We start from the raw sequence: 23420 nt of genomic DNA, 5'->3' as shown, positions 1-23420 counted from the left end.
CAGACTCACTATTTCTCGTATTATTTTGTTCCATAATTTGCCATTTACCTTGAAACATTTTATTTTCTTACACTGTCTCAATGGGCCACTACGCTATAAAAAGGATATTAAGTGCAATGGCTCAGGTCACTCTTGACGTCGAAACGTCAGTCACCTGCCCGCATCCTGTACAATGGATTAAAGTGAGCTAAAATAAAATTTCTGCTTTTTTTGTTAAGTGCTCCAACTCCTTTCGAAAGAGTCAATTGGATATTTGAGAAACATGTTTGTAAATAAGGACATTCCTTACCTAGGCGACCTACTGCACATTAACCTAACAACTTCCAGTGTCACGTGTTGAGCAATCGGTCATGAGGTTTAATTGTGTACAAAAGGTAAGCCCCACCTGTCACCAACAGCACAAGGTAGGCTGATAACAGATAAAGAAAGGTAAGCGACTGTTTTCAAAGATTTGTAGTTTTAGATTTGGTAATATTAACAATATCAGTAATAAAACGCTTTTGTCTGATTTAACACCTGCACACATGAAAGTAGTACCTACCTACCTGATTTTGGTGTATTATTCTATATCCAGTGATGCCTACAGAATGTTGGTTCCGTTAATGCCTGGGTGTTTTGCCCCACCTAGTGTAAGCTAAGGATGTTCACTTTTATTTACAGGAAGAACATCTACGGTGACAAAATGGTGTCATTAATCTGCACGCTCCAGGACCATCGAGATGAAGTATATTGGTGCGCGTTCTCCCCCACACTACTGGCGACTTGCTCCGGGGATAAGACCATACGCATCTATAATACCAATGACTTCTCGGAGTTGCCGTTTTCGCCTCTGTCAGGCCATCGCTATGGAGTTCACTGCTGCAGTTTCAGTGTATGTGGCACCTACCTGTTCACCTGTTCCACAGACGCTTTAACTATCATTTGGAGTATGGCAACAGGTGAGGTAACGACAAAATTTGAACATCCTGGAGGAAGCCCAGTCAGGGTGTGCTCACTGTCTCCCGACTCCTCTCTCCTGCTGTCAGGGGCATCAGATGGAACCTTGGCCCTTTGGGATTTACATACTAAGAAATTACGCAAGTAGGTTATAGATCATGAGACAAATCCCTATATTGCATTGTACCAGTCAAACGTTTGAACACCTACTCATTCAAAGGTTTTTCTTTACTTTTACTATTTTCTACATTGTAGAATAATAGTGAAGACATCAAAACTATCAAATAACACATATGGAATCATGTAGTTACCAAAAAAAGTGTTCAACAAATCAAAATATATTTGAGATTCTTCAGTGGCCCCCCTTTGCCTTGATGACAAGCTTTGCCCACTCTTTGCATTCTCTCAACCACCTTCATGAGGTAGTCACCTGGAATGCATTGTAATGAACAGGTGTGCCTTGTTAATTTGTGGAATTTCTTTCCTTAATGCTTTTGAGCCAATCAGTTGTGTTGTGACAAGGTGGGGGGGGGGGGGGGGGGGGTGTATACTGAAGATAGCCCTATTTGGTAAAAGACCAAGTCCATGTTATGGCAAGATCAGCTCAAATAAGCAAAGAGAAACGACAGTCCATTACTTTAAGATATGAAGGTCAGTTAATCCGGAAAATGTCAAGAACTTTGAAAGTTTCTTCAAGTGCAGTTGCAAAAACCATCAAGCGATATGATGAAACTGGCTCTCTTGAGGACCGCCACAGGAAAAGAAGACCCAGCGTCACCTCTGCTGCAGAGGATACGTTTATTAGAGTTAACTGCCCCACAGATTGCAGCCCAAATTAATGCTTCACAGAGTTCAAGTAACAGACACATCTCAACATCAACTGTTCAGAGGAGACTGCGTGAGTCAGGCCTTCATGGTCGAATTTCTGCAAAAGAAACACCACTAAAGGACACCAATAAAAAGAAGAGAATTGATTGGGCCAAGAAACACGAGCAATGGACATTAGACCGGTGGCAATCTGTCTTTTGGTCTGATGAGTCCAAATTGGAGATTTTTGGTTCCATCAGCTGTGTCTTTGTGAGACGCAGAGTAGGTGAACGGATGATCTCTGCATGTGTGGTTCCCACCGTGAAGCATGGTGGAGGAGGTGTGATGGTGTGGGGGTGCTTTGCTGGTAACAGTGTCAGTGGTTTATTTAGAATTTAAGGCACAATTAACCAGCATGGGTACCACAGCATTCTGCAGCGATACGCCATCCCATCTGGTTTGGGCTTAGTGGAACTATAATTTGTTTTTCAACAGGACAATGACCCAACACACCTCCAGGTTGTTTAAGGGCTATTTGACCAAGAAGGAGAGTGATGGAGTGCTGCATCAGATGACCTGGCCTCCACAATCACCCAACCTCAACCCAATTAAGATGATTTGGGATGAGTTGGACCGCAGAATGAAGGAAAAGCAGCCAATAAGTGCTCAGCATTTGTGGGAACTCCTTCAAGACTGTTGGAAAAGCATTCCAGGTGAAGCTGGTTGAGAAAATGCCAAGAGTGTGCATAGCTGCCATCAAGGCAATGGGTGTCTACTTAGAATAATCTACATTTTGATTTGTTGAACACTTTTTTGGTTACTACATGATTCCATATGTGTTATTTCATAGTTTTGATGTCTTCACTATTATTCTACAATGCAGAAAATAGTAAAATAAAGAAATACCCTTGAATGAGTAGGTGTGTCCAATCTTGAATGAAGCATTATATTGCTTGTCCTCGTTGCTCCAACCTAATAAGTGTATATAGGCCTACTCTTTAAAATGGTACGTCATATTCCAATGTTCAACTTTGCAGATCTAAGGCCGTGACAGAGGCCACGGTGATGGCGTGCTGCTTCGCTCCGTGTGGTCAGATGTTTGTGACCGGATGTACATCTGGAGATATCAAAGTGTGGGATCTGGACACGAAGCAGCTCTATGCAGAGAGGGATGCCCATGATATGGGGGTGACCTGCTGCCATTTTGCACCCCAGTTTGACATTGGTAAGATGAGCACAGCACAGTTACCTCATTACCTGATCCTCTCCTTACGTCACTGTTCTCTTCAACAAATTGGGATAGTGCCCAGTTGAGGTATCATGTGTAAGAAAAAAAACACATACAGTACCGGTCCAAAGTTTGGCAGCACCTACTCATTCAAGGGTTTTTCTTTATTTTTACTATTTTCTAAATTGTATAAAACTATGAAATAACACATATGGAATCATGTAGTGACTAAAAGTGTTCAACAAATCAAAATATATTTTAGATTCTTCAAAGTGGCCACCCTTTACCTCGATGACCGCTTTGCACACTCTTGGCATTTTCTCAACCAACTTCACCTGGAATGCTTTTCCAACAGGAGTTCCCACATATGCTGTGCTCATGAGTGGCGCAGTTGTCTAAGACACTGCATCTCAGTGCAGGAGGCGTCACTGCAGTACCTAATTCGAATCCAGGCTGCATCACATCCAGCCATGATTGGGAGTCCCATAAGGCGGCGCACAATTGGCCCAGTGTCGCCCGGGTTTGGCAGTTAGGCAGTCATTGTAAATATGAATGTGTTCTTAACTGACTTGCCTGGTTAAATAAAAAATGCTGAGCACTTGTTGGCTGCTTTTCCTTCACTCTGCGGTCCAACTCATCCCAAACCATCTCAATTGGGTTGAGGTCGGTTGATTGTGGAGGCCTTTTACCAACCAGGTAAAAGTTGAACAAGTTCTCATTTACAACTGCGACCTGGCCAAGATAAAGCAAAGCAGTGTGACAAAAACAACGACAGAGTTACACATGGGATAAACAAACGTACAGTCAATAACACAATAGAAAAATCTGTATACAGTGTGTGCAAATGAAGTAAGGAGGTGAGGCAATAAATAGGCCGATAGTGGCAAAGTAATTGCAATTTACACTGGAGTGATATATGTGCAGATGAGGATGTGCAAGTAGAAATACTGGTGTAAACAAGAGCAGAAAAACAAAAACAAATTTCGGGATGAGGTAGGTAGTTGGTTGGATGGGCTATTTACAGATGGGCTGTGTACAGCTGCAGCGATCGGTAAGCTGCTCTGACAGCTGACGCTTAAAGTTACTGAGGGAGATATAAGTCTCCAACCTCCAACTAACTTTAAATCAGTTGGAGGTGTTAATGGCTGAGAGGAGAAAACTGAAGATGGATCAACAACATTGTAGTTACTCCACAATACTAACCTAAATGACAGGGTGAAAAAAAGCCTTTACAGAATCAAAATATTCAAACATGCATCGTGTTTGCAACAAGGCACTAAAGTAAAACTGCAAAAAATTAACTTTGTCTTGAATTCAATGCATTATGTTTAGGACAAATCAACACAACTCATCACTAAGTCCACTCATATTTTCAAGCATGGTGGTGGCTGCATCATGTTATGGGTATGTTTGTCATCGGCAAGTACTAGGGAGTTTTTTAGGATAAAAATAAACGGAATAGAGCTAAACACAGGCAAAGTCCTAGAGGAAATCCTGGTTGTCTGCTTTCCAACAGACACTGGGAGACAAATTCACATTTGCAGCAGCACAATAACCTAAAATACAAGGCCAAATATACACAAGTTGCGTACCAAGACAACATTGAATGTTCCTGAGTGGCCTAGTTAAAGTTTTGACTTAAATCGGCTTGAAAATCTTTGGCAAGACTTGAAAATGGCTATCTAGCAATGACCAACAACCAACTTGAGCTTGAATAATTTTTTAAAGAATATTGTGAAATATTGTACTTTCCAGGTTTGCGAAGCTCTTAGACTTACCCAGAAAGACGCACAGCTGTAATCACTGCCTAATGTAATTCCAACATGTACTGTATTGATTCAGGGGTTTGAATACTTATGTAAATTAGATATTTCTATATTACATTTTTAGTACATTTTCGAAAATTGCTAAAAACATTTTTTTACTTTGTCATCACAGGGTATTGTGTGTGTAAATGAGTGAGTGAAAAAATGTATTTATTTCCTACAGTCTTTTTTACTCATCTTTATCAAAGGTAAATTATGATTAGATGATTATGATTAGATGTTCCACCCGCTCTCAGCTAATCATTTATTAAACTGGTGAAACATTTATTTAATCTTTCATCAACCATTAACATGAGTTCCTATTATCAATGCAATCCATTTATGATTGTCAGAGTTGAATTCTAGAAATTGCCTGAAATGTATTATCAATGTTGCCCAGCACTTCAAATGATAGGCAACAACCATTTTTGTCCTCCTATTGTGATGGGTTTTTATTATGAGGGTTATTGCCTGGTTTGTAAACAAGTTAACCATATTATTCTGATGGAGGGCCAATGTGCCGGGTTTGTTCCTCTGCTCCACAGATTTCAGTTCGGTGGAGTTTCGATTGGCCTCCTGTGGACAGGACAGTCAACTGAAGGTATGGATCGTATCTCAGCATGGTGCAGCAGGTAAGCTGGCCTGGCCTCCATTCACCCCAGGCTGTCTCTCTCTCTTCTTTCTTTTCTCTCTCTTTCTCTCTTCTTTCTCTCTCTCACGGGAATAGATAGAGAGATGGGGAACAGCATCAACAACCTTGAATTATCTGCATTGAATAAAGTAATTGCATTAGTGTTTAGAACAAACCGCATCAGTGCTGAAAATAATCCTCATTAATAATAGATTGTTTTTCAGTCATATCAGATTTGACAAGAGACCAGCAAGGTTGTGTGTGTGTGTGTGTGTACTCTTGCCTGCGTGGTTGTGCTTGTATTAATAAATGTATCCAAACATTGTTTAAAGTGTGTTTACGGTATTTTCAACACATACTAGTTAGAGTCCAATATGCTGGTCTCTGTTCTAGATGTGTGTGTATATATACAGTACCAGTCAAGTTTGGACACACCTACTCATTCAAAGGTTTTTCTTTATTTTTACTATTTTCTACATTGTAAAATAATAGTGAAGACATCAAAACTATGAAATAACACAAAAAAGTAGCCACCCTTTTCCTTGATGACAGCTTTGCACACTCTTGGCATTCTCTCAACCAGCTTCACCTGGAATGCTTTTCCAACAGTCTTGAAGGAGTTCCTACACATGCTGTGCACTTGTTGGCTGCTTTTCCTTCACTCTGCGGTCCAACTCATCCCAAACCTTCTCAAATGGGTTGAGGTCGGGTGATTGTGCAGGCCAGGTTATCTGATGCAGCACTCCATCACTCTCCTTTGTCAAATAGCTCTTACACAGCCTGGAGGTGTGTTGGGTCATTGTCCTATTGAAAAACAAATGATAGTCCCACTAAGCCCAAACCAGATGGGATGGCGTATCACTGCAGAATGCTGTGGTAGCCATGCTGGTTAAGCATGCCATGAATTCCGAATAAATCACAGACAGTGTCACCACCCCACACCACCACACCAGCTCCTCCATGCTTCACGGTGGGAACTACACGTGAGATCATCCGTTCACCTACACTGCGTTTAACAAAGACACAGCGGTTGGAACCAAAAATCTCCAATTTGGACTCATCAGACCAAAGGCCAGATTTCCAGCGGTCTAATGTCCATTGCTCGTGTTTCTTGGCCCAAGCAAGTCTCTTCTTCTTATTGGTATCCTTTAGTAGTGGTTTCTTTGCAGCAATTCGACCATGAAGGCCTGATTCACACAGTGTCCTCTGAACAGTTGATGTTGAGTGGTCCTGAATGGCCTGATAGCAGGCTTTGTATTAGCCTGGAACAGGGGTGGGCAACATAAGTCCCACATTTTCGTTGTTGTTGCCCAACCCTGCTCTGGAAGGTGGTGATGGATGGTCTTGTCCTGTCCTACTTGTATAGTACAGTACAGGTCGTGACTTACCTGTCTCTGTTGCTGTGGAAACAGCTGTTCCTGGGTGAGCTGTGTGTCCAAGGTGGTGTTCCACATGGATGTGTTGTGGTGCCATTGTCCTCGAGCAGCAGACACAGGACACTGAAGGGAGCACACAGAAACACAGGGAATGAAACCAGCGAACACGTACCTCTCACAGGCTGCAGAATAGGCCGCCTGCTGCAAAGTACGGGCCCTGGTGCTGTGCCTCGCCTGGTTATTGTTCCACATTCACAGGAAATTGTCTTTTGCAGATGGGCTTAGCCGCATGGGTGGAATTTTTATAGTCATCATTTTTCAGTTCTCTTTTGTGTCAGTAACCTTTCAATTCAACTGGCATTCTACTTCTGCTTCCTGTAGCCGATGTGTTATTATTCATTATTCATGCGTTTCCTCCTTAATTGTCCTGTAGCGTTTTTCTTTTTTTTTGTGTTTTAGAAATAAAGAAATATGTTTTTTTTATCTGTATCTCTTCATTCACTGTGAATTGTAATAGCCACATGGCCGTCACTACTTACTCAGCCTGTAAAGGCTCCATTAAAAAGAAGCAATTAGTGATTTTGAATGACTTGCCAGCAGGGAAAAAATGTCATGTAGATAAGATGAATTTGAAAAAGGACAACAGCCTTACCACAGTGCTCAGTTGTCAACCTGCAAACACGATGTGGCATTACTGAATTGGAATGTAGTGTGTGTGTGTAGCCAAATCCTAAATGGACAGTTAGTTGTTAATCCAACTGTGTTTGTGGTCAAGGGAAGGATTGCAGGGATGGTCAGAGGGGTGGTCAGTGTGACACACAGCCAGTGGGGTGTGGGTGGCGAGGTCTTCTCTACATGAGGTCTTTGTGTGTTATTGATTCCCAGCCTGTGAGATGAAGCTGCTCCACACTCTGACTGGCCAGTCGGCCCCTGTGCTCTCCTGTGCCTTCTCTTCTGATGGTGAGCTGCTTGTCTCAGGGTAAGACCGTCCGTCCTCCATGTATGCTCTGATGTTAATCCTCTCATGACCCTTAACCCTAACCATAGCTCTGGTCCAGGGCGTTTTGTGCGGATTGCGAGCTGCGTGAACACCCTGGACCAGAGCTATCCTAACGCAAGCCGCACGAACGCCTTAGACTAGACCCACTTGGCACACACTGGTTGAATCAACGTTGTTTCCACATCATTTCAATGACATTACGTTGAACCAACGTGGAATATGCTTTGACGTCTGTACCCAGTGGGGACTACCCTAACACTCATTTTGGCAGAGCCTTAATGCTACTCTAGGGTACTTATAGGAATAATTACAGTCATAGCGCATCACTGTAATGTAAGGTGTGACCAAATAATTCTATACATCCCTATTCAGTAGGAATAAGCCTCTGTTGGTATTATCAGGCTGCTTTTAAATACTGCTGTTTTCCTATTGGACCACTAGGGGTCTCTACTCTGTTACAACATTCTGCTCTGGGGGTGAGGCTTCAATCTCATTCATGCTCGTGTTTGTTTAGTGAAGTAGCAGTTTTTGCTTAATTTCTGCACATAATGGGAAAATACAATTGTTTTATGTGTGATTGTTTGTTTGTATCTTGTACTGATGAGCTGTTGGAAGAAAAAAAAATGTAATCACTCTTACGTGTTCTTCAACAGCTCAGTGGATAAAACAGTGACCGTGTACAATGCGGTATGTAAAACACAATCTTGGGTGTGGTCTTAGTAAGTTGTTTTGCTTTTTAAACAGATATATCCGTCCACGCTAACACCACTGTTTCCCGCGTACAAATCACAGTCTCTAAACAGTGAGAAATGCCAGACATTCTTCTTTGTCAATGTTTGTTTATCTCTTCCTTTGTAGAGCGATGGAGTCCTTCTTCACACTTTGAAACGGCATGAGAGGTACCAGCATGACCTGCCTGTTACTCTCTGACGTTATATAACTCACTGGAATTGTATGCATCAAAGACACTGAATTCCTGTGCCCCTCCCCCTCTTAGCTTTGTGACAGCCTGTGCCTTCTCTCCAACCCTGCCCTGGATGGCTACAGGCTCCATGGACAAGAAGGTCAACGTGTGGAGGATAGCAGATAGAGATAGCGGGCAGGGTAGGTAGTAGCCTGCTGTACTCTAATGTACCACTCAAAGCCCAGCAGCCATTTTGTGTGAGCCAGACAGCCAGTTCCATAGGGAGTGTAGCCCCAGTGGGAGAGGCTCCTCTGGGAGAGCTGGAGGAGGAGTACTGTGCCTGCTGTGCTGACAGGGCCAGACTCAAGCAAAGTAAAAAAAGATAGAGGAAGATGTGTTTCCATGACATCATCAACCAATTTGTAGACAATTTGTAGGCAATTGGTTAAAATCACATGATACACACCCATGATGTCATTGGAAACACTTATCTTCTATATTTTTTTACTACAAAACATAGAAACGGGCCATTTTCACATATGTTGATGTTGGGGTGGTGCTGGATATGATGAATAGGAATGACCCTTTAATGGTCATTAGCAGACTGGCTCTGAACCTAGGTGACGCGATCCATAATGGCCTCGTCTAACCTCTAAGCCCCACAGTGCCACACTTGCAGAGGGCACAATGGAGAGACCGAGAGAAATCAGATGAAATGTCTTAAACACATAAACACTCAAGAAATGAAGCTGTGTCTTCAGACATCAGGGGGCCAAGCTAGACTAGAGTATTCAACAGAGGGTTTCCTTCTGAGAGTAGGCACGTTGACAGAGCACATTCCAAGCTCTCTCTCTCTCTTGCTCTGTGTACACAATCTCCTTTGAAAGTGATTCATCTTGTGTTTTCTTGTGACTTCTAGCTCAATCCAGGAACCCCTCATGCCAAGGTAAGAACACACAGGAAAATGTCTTATCATTCGTTCCAGTGCATGATGGGACGGTCAGGAGCAGATGTCTCCAGATACTGCCCACAGATGCTGATCTTTGGTTAGTTTAGCATTTTCCCCACTAATGGGGTTAGGATTAGGGGAGCTGATCCTAGATCTGTACGTAGGGGAAGCATCACCCTGGAGCTGGAGCCAGATACTGGGCCAGTAAATGGATAAGATGTCTGGAGGAAGCATTAAAATAAACGATGATGACTTGTAAAGTGACAGATGATGATGATGAGGAGCCAGTTCAAGAGTGGAACCTTTCCAGATAAAAAAAGAACCCTCTCTTGGCAGAGCTTCCCTAACCCCCCAGTCAGCTAGGCTCCCAGAAGCTTCAAGGATATTGACATGACCTTCCCCTGAGTCGCAAATAGAGTGCACTACTTTTGACTAGGTCCGTAGGGTGCCATTTGGGATGCAGGCTCAGATTCCTTTCTCTGTGGGACTGTGAAGGGGGAGGTGTTACCGTGCAGTGCAGGCAGATTTGATAAGAGGACACTTACTGTTCTGGTGCGTTTTGGTTGATAGTGTTGCTGATGTTTCACATAACATCATTAAGCCTCCGTTCACATGTTTGCTTCTGAGAGGGAAATTCAGTGGGGAAGTCAGTGGTGGTGTTATTTTGGCCGGAGGGGGCAAGGAAACGATTGTGAATGACTGGGATAACAGATAGCGAGAGATGGAGGGTGACGTGAAGGGAGCAAGAGAGGTGAGGAAAAGCAAACAATGCCCCGTTAATGTGAAATAGCTCCACTAGTCCCCACTGTTATCACTCAGCTGCTTAATGATAAACACTCCATGCTTTACATTTCCTACGTGGTGCCATTAGCAAGCGCAGCACACAACACTGTGCGTTTTATCTTAGCGATACATGGAAAAATGATAGCCGCTCGCACAATGTCATGTGAAGGTTGCCTCTGACGAACAGTGTGCCTGCAAAGGCCAGAAAAACACAACCTTGTCGGGGGGAGGGAGACTCCGGAGCTGATAAATATTCCCAGGGCATGCAAATGTGATTTTAAAGCACTGTTGATAAAAAGAGGATGTATCGTTTGGTGACAGGTTAGGAATCACTGGTTGGTCATTTGCTATCAGCACCGATGGAGGGTCTTTGTGTGGAATGTGTGGGATGTGTGGTATGCGTTTGTAGGGATCTGATAAGTAGTATTGCAGGAGATGGGCGGGGGTGAAGGACTCGAGGAGGGGGCATGTGGAAAGGCCCTTCCTCCCTTCCTGTGTTTGTGTGTGTCCCACAGGGGCAGGAAGGAAGCTGTCAGGTCACTCCAGGCTGCTGGTGAGCGACTGGTCCGAGGAGGATGTGTTGGCCTGGCTGAGTGAGGAGGGTCTGGAGGAGCTGGTCACCACCTTCACAACCAACAACATAGACGGCCCTGAGCTGCTCTGTCTGACCAAGGAGACCCTGGCCTCAGAGCTGAGCGTTGGTAAGGACATGGAATTCACAACTAGGGTTGTAAAATTCTGGTAACTTTCCCCAAATGACCAGATTTTCCAGAAACCCGGGTTCAGTGTTTCTCCTATAATTTTTTTTGCAAAGGTGGTGTATGGGGGGGATACTTTTTTTTATAGAAGGAGTTTGAGAAGAGCTGACAGGAAATGTTGCAGCGTGAAAGCTAATTTCCTGTAATTCTACACATTTTGCAATGGCTAATTCTGTATTCTTATGCTCAAACATTATAACCAAATCAATGGGGGCCCTAATCAGGGATCCTAAGCATGTGCTCGGTCGGTAATCCAGCCATGCCAAAAATACTCCTAAATTCATTTTATTTATTGATTTAATCATTTTAGCTTTTATTTTGGTGATTTGTAGTTCTCAAAGAATATATCTATTTTTTTTTTTATTTTTTTTTACATATATAGGTAAATTATATTTTCTCCAAACTTTCTGACTGCTTTTAGTCATTTAAATTTCCACTGAAAGCGTTTTTCCATCCAGATTAATTTAGTGAAAAATGTGGGTGTGGCGGCAACAATTTAACAGCGGTGCAGCGGGGAAACACTGCGGGTTGGAAGATTCCCGGAATCAGGACATCCAGAATCCTCCAACTATGATTTCTGTAAATCCCTTTTGCCACCCTACTTACAACACAAAGATTTAAGGCATGTCTAACCAGGGGCGCCGCCAGGGGTTTTGGGCCCCATGAAAATATATCACATTGGGCCCCACCACCACAGGCCACACCAACCCTGCGCAATTGCTGTAACCACACACATCCAGAACCCAATCGACCCATTCAAAGCTTTAAATAACTACCTTTGCAGGCTTGCAACTCTCTTGTAGTCTATCTTGTAGTCTCAGTATATTTACTGTACGATATTTACTGACAGTGAGCTGTGAAAATACAACACTGTGCAGACATGCATGCAACATTCTGCATACAGTGGAATTCACTATTTGATGCAAGACTGATACCCTCTATAAGAAATGTGCTAAAGGCCATATTTTACAGTCTAAATGTAATTTTAATGATACAATTCTTGAATGGAAAGTTCTCTTAACATGAATGAATAACTTAAATAAAACTTAAATATACATTAACCTAATAAATTAACGTTATCATGCCTGTGGGCATCGTGTGTAGTGATCCAATATCCATAGCCATGCCATTTAACAGTTATCACTGGCCCTTACTCGCCAAGAGCGAGCCTTCTTGCTAGCAAAGTCACTGATCAGCTTGTTTTTCAACATCCTTACTTTGTCTCTTTCTGTGCACCTTCTCTCATTTGCTCCATCCTCATCATCTGCATTTCATTTTTTATTTTTTTTATTTCACCTTTATTTAACCAGGTAGGCCAGTTGAGAACAAGTTCCCATTTACAACTGCGAACTGGCCAAGATAAAGCAAAGCAGTGCAACACAAACAACAACAGAGTTACACATGGGATAAGCAAACCTACAGACAATAACACAATAGAAAAATCTATGTCAGTGTGTGCAAATGTAGTAAGATTAGGGAGGTAAGGCAAATAAATAGGCCATAGTGGCGAAATAATTACAATTTAGCATTAATACTGGAGTGATAGATGTGCAGATGATGATGTGCAAGTAGAGATACTGGGGTGCAAAAGGGAAAAAAACAAAAACAATATGGGGATGAGGTAGTTGGGTGTGCTATTTACAGATGGGCTGTGTACAGGTACAGTGATCAGTAAGCTGCTCTGACAGCTGATGGTTAAAGTTAGAGAGGGAGATATAAGTGTCCAGCTTCAGTGTCCAGTGTCCAGCTTTTGCAATTCGTTCCAGTCATTGGCAGCAGAGAACTGGAAGGAAAGGCGGCAAAAGGACGAGTTGGCTTTGGGGATGACCAGTGAAATATACCTGCTGGAGCGCGTGCTACGGGTGGGTGTTGCTATGGTGACCAGTGAGCTGAGATAAGGCTGGGCTTTACCAAGCAAAGACTTATAGATGACTGTTTACCCAGTGGGTTTGGCGACGAATATGTAGCGAGGGCCAGCCAACAAGAGCATACAGGTCGCAGTGGTGGGTAGTATATGGGGCTTTGGTGACAAAACGGATGGCACTGTGATAGACTACATCCATTTTGCTGAGTAGAGTGTTGGAGGATATTTTGTAAATGACATCGCCGAAGTCAACGATCGGTAGGATAGTCAGTTTTACGAGGGTATGTATGGCAGCATGAGTGAAGGAGGCTTTGTTGCGAAATAGGGAGCCGGTTCTAGATTTCATTTTGGATTGGAGCTGCTTAATGTGAGTCTGGAAGGAGAGTTTACAGTCTAACCAGACACCTAGGTATTTGTAGTTGTCCACATATTCTAAGTCAGAACCGTCCAGAGTAGTGATGCTAGGCGGGCGGGCGGGTAATCCGTTGTGCAATCCGTTGTGGAGCATGCATTTATTTTTGCTAGCATTTAAGAGCAGTTGGAGGCCACGGAAGGAGTGTTGTATGGCATTGAAGTTTGTTTGGAGGTTAGTTAACACAATGTCCAAGGAAGGGCCAGATGTATACAGAATGGTGTCGTCTGCGTAGAGGTGGATCAGAGAATCACCAGCAGCAAGAGCGACATCATTGATATATACAGAGAAAAGAGTCGGCCCGAGAAATGAACCCTGTGGCACCCCCATGAAAACGGCTGCACAGTACTGTCTTTTATGTATGGCGGTTATGATATCGTTTAGGACCTAGAGTGTGGCTGAGGTGCACCCATGACCAGCTCGGAAACCAGATTGCATAGTGGAGACGGTATGGTGGGATTCGAAATGGTCGGTGATCTGTTTGTTAACTTGGCTTTCGAAGACTTTAGAAAAGCAGGGCAGAATGGATATAGGTCTATAACAGTTTGGGTCTGGAGTGTCTCCCCCTTTGAAGAGGGTGATGACTGCGGCAGCTTTCCAATCTTTAGGGATCTCAGACGATACGAAAGAGAGGTTGAACAGGCGTTGCAACAATTTCCGCAGATAATTTTAGAAAGAGAGCGTCCAGATTGTCTAGCCCAGCTGATTTGTAGGGATCCAGATTTTGCAGCTCTTTCAGAACATCAGCTATCTGGATTTGGCGGAAGGAGAAGTGGGGGGGGGGGGCTTGGGCAAGTTGCTGCGGGGGGTGCATAGCTGTTGGCTGGGGTAGGGGTAGCCAGGTGGAAAGCACGGCCAGCCGTAGAAAAATGCTTATTGAAATTCTCGATTATTGTAGATTTATCGGTGGTGACAGTGTTTCCTAGCCTCAGTGCAGTGGACTGCTGGGAGGAAGTGCTCTTATTCTCCATGGACTTTACGGTGTCCCAAAACCTTTTGGAATTAGTGCTACAGGATGCATATTTCTGTTTGAAAAAGCTAGCCTTAGCTTTCCTAACTAACTGTGTATATTGGTTCCAGACTTCCCTGAAAAGTTGCATATCGCGGGGGCTATTCGATGCTAATGCAGTACGCCACAGGATGTTTTTGTGCTGGTCAAGAGCAGTCAAGTCTGGAGTGAACCAAGGGCTATATCTGTTAGTTCTACATTTTTTTGAATGGGGCATGCTTATTTAAGATGGTGAGGAAAGCATTTTTAAAGAACAACCAGGCATCCTCTACTGACGGGATGAGGTCAGTATCCTTCCAGGATACCCGGGCCAGGTCGATTAGAAAGGCCTGCTCGCTGAAGTCTTTTAGGGAGCGTTTGACAGTGATGAGGGGTGGTCGTTTGCCCGCGGACCCATTACGGACGCAGGCAATGAGGCAGTGATCGCTGAGATCCTAGTTGAAAACAGCGGAGGTGTATTTAGAGGGCAGGTTGGTCAGGATGATATCTATGAGGGTGCCCATGTTTACAGATTTAGGGTTGTACCTGGTAGGTTCCTTGATAATTTGTATGAGATTGAGGGCATCTAGCTTAGATTGTAGGACGGCCGGGGTGCTAAGCATATACCAGGTTAGGTCACCTAACAGTACGAACTCTGAAGATAGATGGGGGGGGGCAATCAATTCACATGGTGTCCAGGGCACAGCTGGGGGCTGAGGGGGGTCTATAACAAGCGGCAACAGTGAGAGACTTATTTATGGAAAGGTGGATTTTTAAAAGTAGAAGCTCGAACTGTTTGGGCACAGACCTGGATAGCATGACAGAACTCTGCAGGCTGTCTCTGCAGTAGATTGCAACTCTGCCCCCTTTGGCAGTTCTATCTTGACGTAAAATGTTGTAGTTGGGGATGGAATTTCTGAATTTTTGGTGGCCTTCCTAAGACAGGATTCACGACTAGGACATCAGGGTTGGCGGAGTGTGCTAAAGCAGTAAATATAACAAATTTAGGGAGGAGGCTTCTGAAGTTAACATGCATGAAACCAAGGCTTTTAGGATTACAGAAGTTAACAAATGAGAGCGCCTAGGGTGTAGGTGTAAAGCTGGGGGCTACAGGGCCTGGGTTAACCTCTACATCACCAGAGGAGGAGTAGGATAAGGGTACGGCTGAAGGCTATAAGAACTGGTCGTCTAGTGCGTTGGGAACAGAGAATAAAAGGAGCAGATTTCTGGGTGTGGTAGAATAGATTCAGGGCATAATGTACAGACAAGGGTATGGTAGGATGTGAGTACAGTGGGGGTAAACCTAGGCATTGATCGACGATGATAGAGCTTGCATCTCTGGAGACACCAGTTAAGCCAGGTGAGGGGTGTGTGACAAAAGAGCTATCTAAGGCATGTTGAGCTGGACTAGGGGCTCTACAGTGAAATACAGCAATAATAACTAACCGGAACAGCAGAAGACAAGGCATATTGACATTAGAGAGAGGCATGTGTAGCCGAGTGATCATAGGGTCCAATGAGCAGCAATATGTGAGTCAGGGAGCTGTTCGGTAGTCGCTACTATGCTAGGCGAGCGGAAGGCACGGCGTTCAGAACGCTAGCGGGCCGTGGCTAGCAGATGGGTCATTGGTACTGCTGGCACTGTCTTTCACCTCTTCCTCCACTTCCACACTCCTCCCTGACAAAACTGTATCACTTGAAGAGGGTCTTGGCCCTGTAGAGTGTGCTTGACGCATATGATAGTATATCCTATAATATAATACCATTTGTAATAACATCATAACCAAAATTTCAGTTGCTATTTCAGTGACTTTGTTGACTTAAATTAACTGCATGCACCACGGAATTTTTTTTAACCGCACTGAAAACTGCAGAATATTGACCCAAATTTCCTCCAGTTGCGTATCACCACCATTAGATGTCAGTAAACTACCATATTTATGTCTGCATCAAAGCCATGGAGATTTTCCTTGGCCATATGATTTGAAGGTATTATTTTAACATTGGCTGTCACTTATACAGACTGAGTCACTCAATGCTTCAAACTGTTCAGCATCCAATACAGACTATAGGCTGTTTTTGTTTCATATAATGATCATTATGTGGAAAAATAATTAGTGTTTGAATTCTTATAATTGAAAAGGGTTGAATCATTTCATTTTTTTCATAATAATAAAAAAATTAATTCCCACCGACTATGCCAACTGACATGTCATTCAACACAATGCTGCTCACCTCCTTTTTCAGTTGGGAGTAGGGCTGGTTCAGGGGTATGGGTATGGGGAGACAGGGCTGCTGAGCCTGAAGCTGCATCTGTTGGGCCTGGCACCAGGCAGGGGCAGGGACAACTGATTTAGTATGAATATCTTGCTAAACCTTTGCCTGTGTTGATTAAATGTCAGCTAGAAGAGGAGTGAAATGTAAACACTCAGAATTTTCTGTGAAGATATTATGTAACTAATGTTAAGGGAGCAAAAGTAGCCTATTTCACTATGTACTAAGCTAACAGGTTAATTTTCACCAGTCAGACTACACCCACCTTTCTTTGTGAAAAATTGGGTGACAGAGTGTCGCCCTTTCTTTTCTCTCCTGTTTTTTCTTTCTTTTCGTTTTTGTAAAGCAGATTTTTCTTTAGGAAGCTGAGACATGATGCTCACTCCTCACTCGCAATTCACTGCTAGCAAGTACCGTTCACACCTGGTTTGGGGGCAGGACCAGGTAAATAGAGGGTGTGAAAAAGAAACCGTTTAGTTTTATTAGTACATTGTAAATAAAATATGCGTCGCCCCCCCATGCGTCGCCCCTGTGTCTGACCTGTGACCTGGCATCTCCATTCCTCATTAGTAATGAAGGGACCCAGGAGTAGATACATAGGATTATTCTGGATTGTGCAATTCTGTTGGAATGGAATACATGCCACAGAGGCTTTTATCTGTCTTCTAATATTCCCACAATGCTCCCAAAATCAAATTGTAATCTGCTTTGGGGCTGCCAAGCTGTGACATTACTACTTCTAAAATGTCCCATTGGATATTACTTGCTTATATAATTTGCTTCAGACAATTTCCCATCAGCCATCAGATGACCTTAGATGTTAAAATAGTTTGGACAGGACCTAGTGTCTTACATTTTCTATGGCATTTTCTATGGCACCTCAACCATCAATGTTAGAGAGAATATGATATGTTTACTCTGTGTCTTCACTGTGATATGATTGAAATAGATAGTGCCATAAAGACTATAGTTTTCTGAATCCGTATTAATCATTACCAATGAATCATTACTGAGGAAGCAATACATTGCTATGAATCCCCTTTCCTTTCTGCTGTCCACACTAACCTACTTTAGGATTTCCTGAAGATGCTGTTTGTGGAGACAGTGAAATAAATGAGATTCTTCACCACATCTCTGTGGAGGAGGGTTCTCAAACTGGCAGAACCCTTCCCAAAAACTTTATCTATTTTATTGTTGGACATAAAAGACTGTAAAAACACCAAGTGATTTTAATTTTGGAAATCTGTTCCAAAGTATTCCCACGCATAATAGAAAGATACTGTATATGTAATTGTATAGAAATATAAGCAAGGTTTGAAATGATACTTTTTTTGGTAAAATATATCTGTTTTGGCTTCTTGCGGTCAATATGAAGTCTCCAAATGATTTGTAATTATGTTCCGGCCCCCTGACCATACGCTCAAGACACAAATTGTCCCGCGGCTACAACCTAGTTGATGATCCCTGCTGTAGGGGTTTAGGGAGAATTCTGTATCACACCCACAGAGAGAGAACAGCACCTCAGTGCATCACAGTAGGACATGTGTTATTTCTAGGGACTAGCTCTTCTGGTACTACAACTCCCATCTACAGCAAACATCAGTCCGCTGCATTACAGGTTTATGGTGGTTTGTCAATGTATCCCAATGTAGTCTTGGTCCTGTGATTGTCAATATGCAAACTGTGAGGGTAAGTTACAAAGTGTATTTTGCAAGCAATCATGAATGTCACCTCATTTGCTGCAATGCAGTCACAAAGAAAGATACTGTAAATATTGCTTAGAGTTGAGCAATTCCCTTATCCACATTAGTTAATTGTATGACTAATGGGTTCAGCAAGTCTGATTGGACGTTCACATTTTGATTGAGCACTTTTCCCCACTGGGATTTGACCTTTTGTGATTGCACTGCCCGATCTATCTATAGTGCTGCATCTGCACTGAGTTTCCTCCAATCACATTGGTTGAGTTTACTCCCCACAGTCTCATGGGGCCCCTGATTGCAGGTGCTGGCTAATTAACTCTACCGAGACACTAAAGTCATCATGACCTAGTGCCATAATCTCACTGATATGTGGCAGGTGGTGGGGTTTCTGTCTTTCACGCCACCAATACAGTTTTCTGTCAGTTCCTAGCCTAAGCGCACGTGTGTGTGTGTGTGTGTTTGGATCTGTTTCCCTTGAGCACCAAATCACTAGGCAATGGCAGAACCCTGATTAACAAACAGAGCATTCCATATGTAGGAGCAAGGTCTTCCACAGGAAGAGGTCTGATTGGGTTGCTGCTAGATGGTGTGAAGTTACGGTAAAAAAGTTGTATGTTCAGGTCGCATCAGGGAGAAATTTAGCTAACCCTAACCCTAGCTGTATACCATCTAGTCTAAACCGTCTGATTGGGGAGATGATCATTCTTTGGTATACATCCCGGACCCTGTCGAACTGCCTGACAATGAGGCCGTTTTCAGACTGCAGCTCAGTTCTGCTCCACAGAGGCCCTAACTGAATCATCTACAATGCAGCCAAGGGCAGGAGGCGGATGTCATTGTGTCTGGGACTCTGTTTCACCATGCCAGAAAGGTGGCGTGCTGCTCTAATAAAGGTGGCCTACTGGTACCTGCTGTCGACATACTGGCACCCACCGGAGAACCACAATTCTCTGGCCCTGGAGATGCACTATTCAAACCTATTCCATTGGGTAACTGTAGGCTTTAGGAGTTACAATTCTGCCGAGCAGCGGTTGCTTTGCTGTGCCCCAAGTGATAGCGGACATCTTCCTGGCAACCATCTCTCTTCCTGTGGAACATTCCAAGTTCCAACACCGATCCTCAGGAATAACGTTCAGTTGCCTGCTGCTTTTGAAAAGCAGAGCTTTAAAACCGTCTACAGGCTTTGAATCATCAGTATTACCCTTTGTTTCTGTGAAGATGGGTGAAGGAGAATCCCAGTCAGATTTATGCATCTGTCTCTTATCGGGGTAAACCAGAAGAAAGGATTGCACATTTTATTGAACAGTAGATGCTGTCATTCCTGTGAAATTGGGTTTCCTAGCACAGATAATGAGGGCTTGTTTATGGAAGCACTGACACTGGCAGTTCCTCAGCTTGGCTTTACCCTTCACCAATGTCCACACACATGCTGTGTTAATTTCTTGGGACATGTACTACTACCACAAATAACCATAAATATGACTTATCTATACAGGCCCAGACAATCAGAATGAGTTTTCACTCACAAAAGGGCTTTATTACAGGCAGAAATACTCTTCTTCAGTTTCATCAGCTGTCCGGGTGGCTGGTCTCAAACAGTCCTGCAGGTGAAGAAGCCGGATGTGGAGGTCCTGGGCTGGCGTGGTTACACTTATGGGAGAGAAATTAACATTCAATTCTCTGGCAACAGCTGTGGTGGACATTCCTGCAGTCAGCATGCCAATTGCACGCTCCCTCAACTTGACACATCTGTGGCATTGTGTTGTGGGACAAAACGGCACATTGTAGAGTGGCCTTTTGTCCCCAGCACAAGCTGCACCTGTGTATTTACATTTTTATTTAACCTTTATTTAACAATTGCATGCTCCCAGCACAAGGTGCACCTGTGTAATGATCATGCTGTTTAATCTGCTTGTTGATATGCCACACCTGTCAGGTGGATGGATTATCAAAGAACCCAGAAATGTTCCATAATGCACAAATTTGTGTACAACATTTAAGAGAAATAAGCTTTTTTGTGCATTATGGAACATTTCTGGGTTCTTTGATTTCAGCTCTTGAAACATGGGACCAACACTTTACGTGTTGCGTTTTATATGTTTGTCCAGTATAGTTTTGTATGTTGCCATTGTTTTGCTAGAGTCGGTGGGTCTCCGTGGTAAAGTCCTGAGGAAGGTGGAAGCTCTGAAGGCAGAGTTGACCGGACTAGACGCCCCAGATGAGTTCCTCTGTCCAATCACCAGAGAGGTGATGAAGGACCCTGTCATTGCTGCAGGTGAGGGAGAGGGCATAAAAACATCTCTCACATAAGCTGCGTATTTTTTCATTAATTGGTCTTTTGACCAATCCGATCAGCTCTGAAAAATCTTACTTGAAAAGATCTGAGATTTGTCAAGACTAATTAGTGGAAAAAATATCCAAATTGGGTTGCCGGTCTAAACGCAACCATACAGTGCATTCAGAAAATATTCAGACCACTTCACTTTTTCCACATTTTGTTATGTTACAGCCTTATTCTAAAAAATGGCCCTCCTCCATCTACACACAATGCCCCATAATGACAAAGCAAAAACAGGTTTTTAGACATTTTTGCAAATGTGTTTAAAAAGAAAAATGTAATATCAGATTTACATAAGTATTCATACCTTGTACTCAGTACTTTGTTGAAGCACCTTTGGCAGCAATTACAGCCTCGAGTCTTCTTGGGTATGACGCTACAAACTTTGGCACACCTGTATTTGGGGAGTTTCTCACATTCTTCTCTGCAGATCCTCTCAAGCTCTGTCAGGTTGGATGGGGCACGTTGCTGCACAGCTATTTTCAGGTCTTTACAGAGATGTTCAATCGGGTTCAAGTCCGGGCTCTGGCTGGGCCACTCAAGGACATTTAGAGACTTGTCCCGAAGCCACTCCTGTGTTGTCTTGGCTGTGTGCTTTGGGTCATTGTTCTGTTGGAAGGTGAATCTTTGCCCCAGTCTGAGATCCTGAGCACTCTGGAGCAGGTTTCATCAAGGATCTCTCTCTACTTTGCTTCGTTCATCTTTCTCTCGATCCTGACTAGTCTCCCAGTCCCCGCCGCTGAAAAACATCCCCAGTATGATGCTGCCACCACCATACGTCATGGTAGGGATGGTGCCAGGCTTCCTCCAGACGCGATGCTTGGCATTCAGGCCCAAGAGTTCAATCTTGGTTTCATCAGACCAGGGAAATTGTTTTTCATGGTCAGCGTACTTTAGGTGCCTTTTGGTAAAGTCCAAGCAGGCTGTCATGTGTCTTTTACTGAGGAGTGGCTTCCAGTTGGCCCCTCTACCATAAAGGCCTGATTGGTCGAGTGTTGAAGAGATGGTTGTCCTTCTGGAAGTTTCTTCCATTGCCACAGAGGAACTCTGGAGCTCGGTCAGTGACCATCGGGTTCTTGGTCACCTCCCTGACCATGGCCCTTCTCCCCCGATTGCTCAGTTTGGCCAGCTCTAGGAAGAGTCTTGGTGGTTCCGAACTTGTAAGAATAATGGAGGCCACTGTGTTCTAGGGGACCTTCAATGCTGCAGAAATATTTTGGTACCTTTCTCCATATCTGTGCCTCAACACAATCCTGTCTCGGAGCTCTATGGACAATTTCTTTGACCTCATGGCTTGGTTTTTGCTCTGACATGCACTGTCAACTGTGGAACCTTTTATCTAGACAGGTGTGTGCCTTTCCAAATCATGTCCAATCAACTGAATTTACCACCGGTGGACTCCATTCAAGTTGTAGAAACATCAAGGATGATCAATGGAAACAGGATGCACCTGAGCTCAATATCGAGTCTCATAGCAAAGGGTCTGAATACTTATGTAAATAAGGTCTTTGTTTTTTATTTTTAATACATTTGCGAACATTTACAAAAAAACTGTTTTCGCTTTGTCATTATGAGGTATTGTGTTTAGACTAAGAAAAAAAAGATTTAATCCATTTTAGAATAAGGCTGTAACGTAACAAAATGTGGAAAAAGTAAGGGGGTCTGAATACTTTCCAACTGCACTGTATACATGTCCTTGTTCGTCAATGCTAACGTAGCCCATTTGTTATTGTTAAAAAAAATTGAAATCTGCACTGTTTCCTGCTCCAACTCACGTTATACTGTACGTAGCCTATAAAAGTAATTATGTCAATGTCTGATGTATAAAATGTGTCTGAAATCAACAGATGGATATTCCTATGAGAGAGAGGCCATTGAGAGTTGGATCAGCGCTAAGAACCGCTCCAGTCCCATGACCAACTTACCTTTACCAACCACTCTGGTCATGCCCAACAGAAGCCTGAAGACCGCTATTGGCCGTTGGACTGCCACTCAGTGATGGATTGGTGTACGAGTAATCAGTAATGCCTTACTCTGAAGCAGACTGTAAAATTAGGTCACCCAATTGTTTCCTATGAGAATACTCAGTGGCACATTTGATGATCAGGAAGTGTCATTTCAGCATGTCGCCATCTTGCTACATGGAGTTCTTGGAAACATTGCATGCGCAGTTTGAGCTACTCTAGGAAGTGACGGTGCAGGCTAGCTCAGTGCTGCACCCTCTCATGGAGAACCTCAAGTTGAAGGCTAACCAGGTACTACAGGCTACCATTAGCAACTAAATGATCCTTAGAACTTTGTCTGTGTGTGATTTTAAAGGAATTGTTTCAAAGACATACATCCAGTGAAATAGAAATCATGTACCATGATTGTGTTTGTGATTACTGACAATCAGTTCACTGCACAGTCTGCACAGTCTATTACATACTTTTGATTAAACATTCATGAATGAATGATATGTCTTTTGCCTGTGTGTGCCTTGTAAATGACTAGATCTTTACATAATTTGTGCAATAGGATTTTGTTGGAATAAACTAAACTGAAGTCGACGTTTATACTGTATATGCAGTATAAACATGTGGTTCTAAAATGTATTGTGTAACTTTGCTCTGGTCCAGGATGTTTAGTGTGCATTCAAACAGGCACTACCGCCCTGGACCAGAG

General features: G+C 43.3%; 1 protein-coding gene across 1 annotated transcript; it reads left to right on the top strand.

The window, feature by feature from the left end:
- The first annotated feature begins 668 nt into the window (after nucleotides 1–668).
- Nucleotides 669–23203, top strand: LOC120057758 (WD repeat, SAM and U-box domain-containing protein 1-like). Its single transcript, XM_039006232.1, has 11 exons — nucleotides 669–1080; nucleotides 2781–2968; nucleotides 5322–5408; nucleotides 7669–7762; nucleotides 8437–8470; nucleotides 8642–8682; nucleotides 8781–8887; nucleotides 9607–9686; nucleotides 10844–11120; nucleotides 20559–20693; nucleotides 22604–23203. Exons 1-11 carry the CDS (start codon nucleotides 683–685, stop codon nucleotides 22753–22755), a joined length of 1593 nt encoding a protein of 530 aa, XP_038862160.1. The 5' UTR covers nucleotides 669–682; the 3' UTR covers nucleotides 22756–23203.
- Nucleotides 23204–23420: the final 217 nt, after the last annotated feature.

This window comes from Salvelinus namaycush, chromosome 13, assembly GCF_016432855.1.
Source record: "Salvelinus namaycush isolate Seneca chromosome 13, SaNama_1.0, whole genome shotgun sequence".
In the NCBI taxonomy this organism is placed as follows: Eukaryota; Metazoa; Chordata; class Actinopteri; order Salmoniformes; family Salmonidae; genus Salvelinus; species Salvelinus namaycush.
The sequence above is the reverse complement of the archived record's forward strand: the minus strand, read 5'-3'. Positions and strand labels throughout refer to the sequence as shown.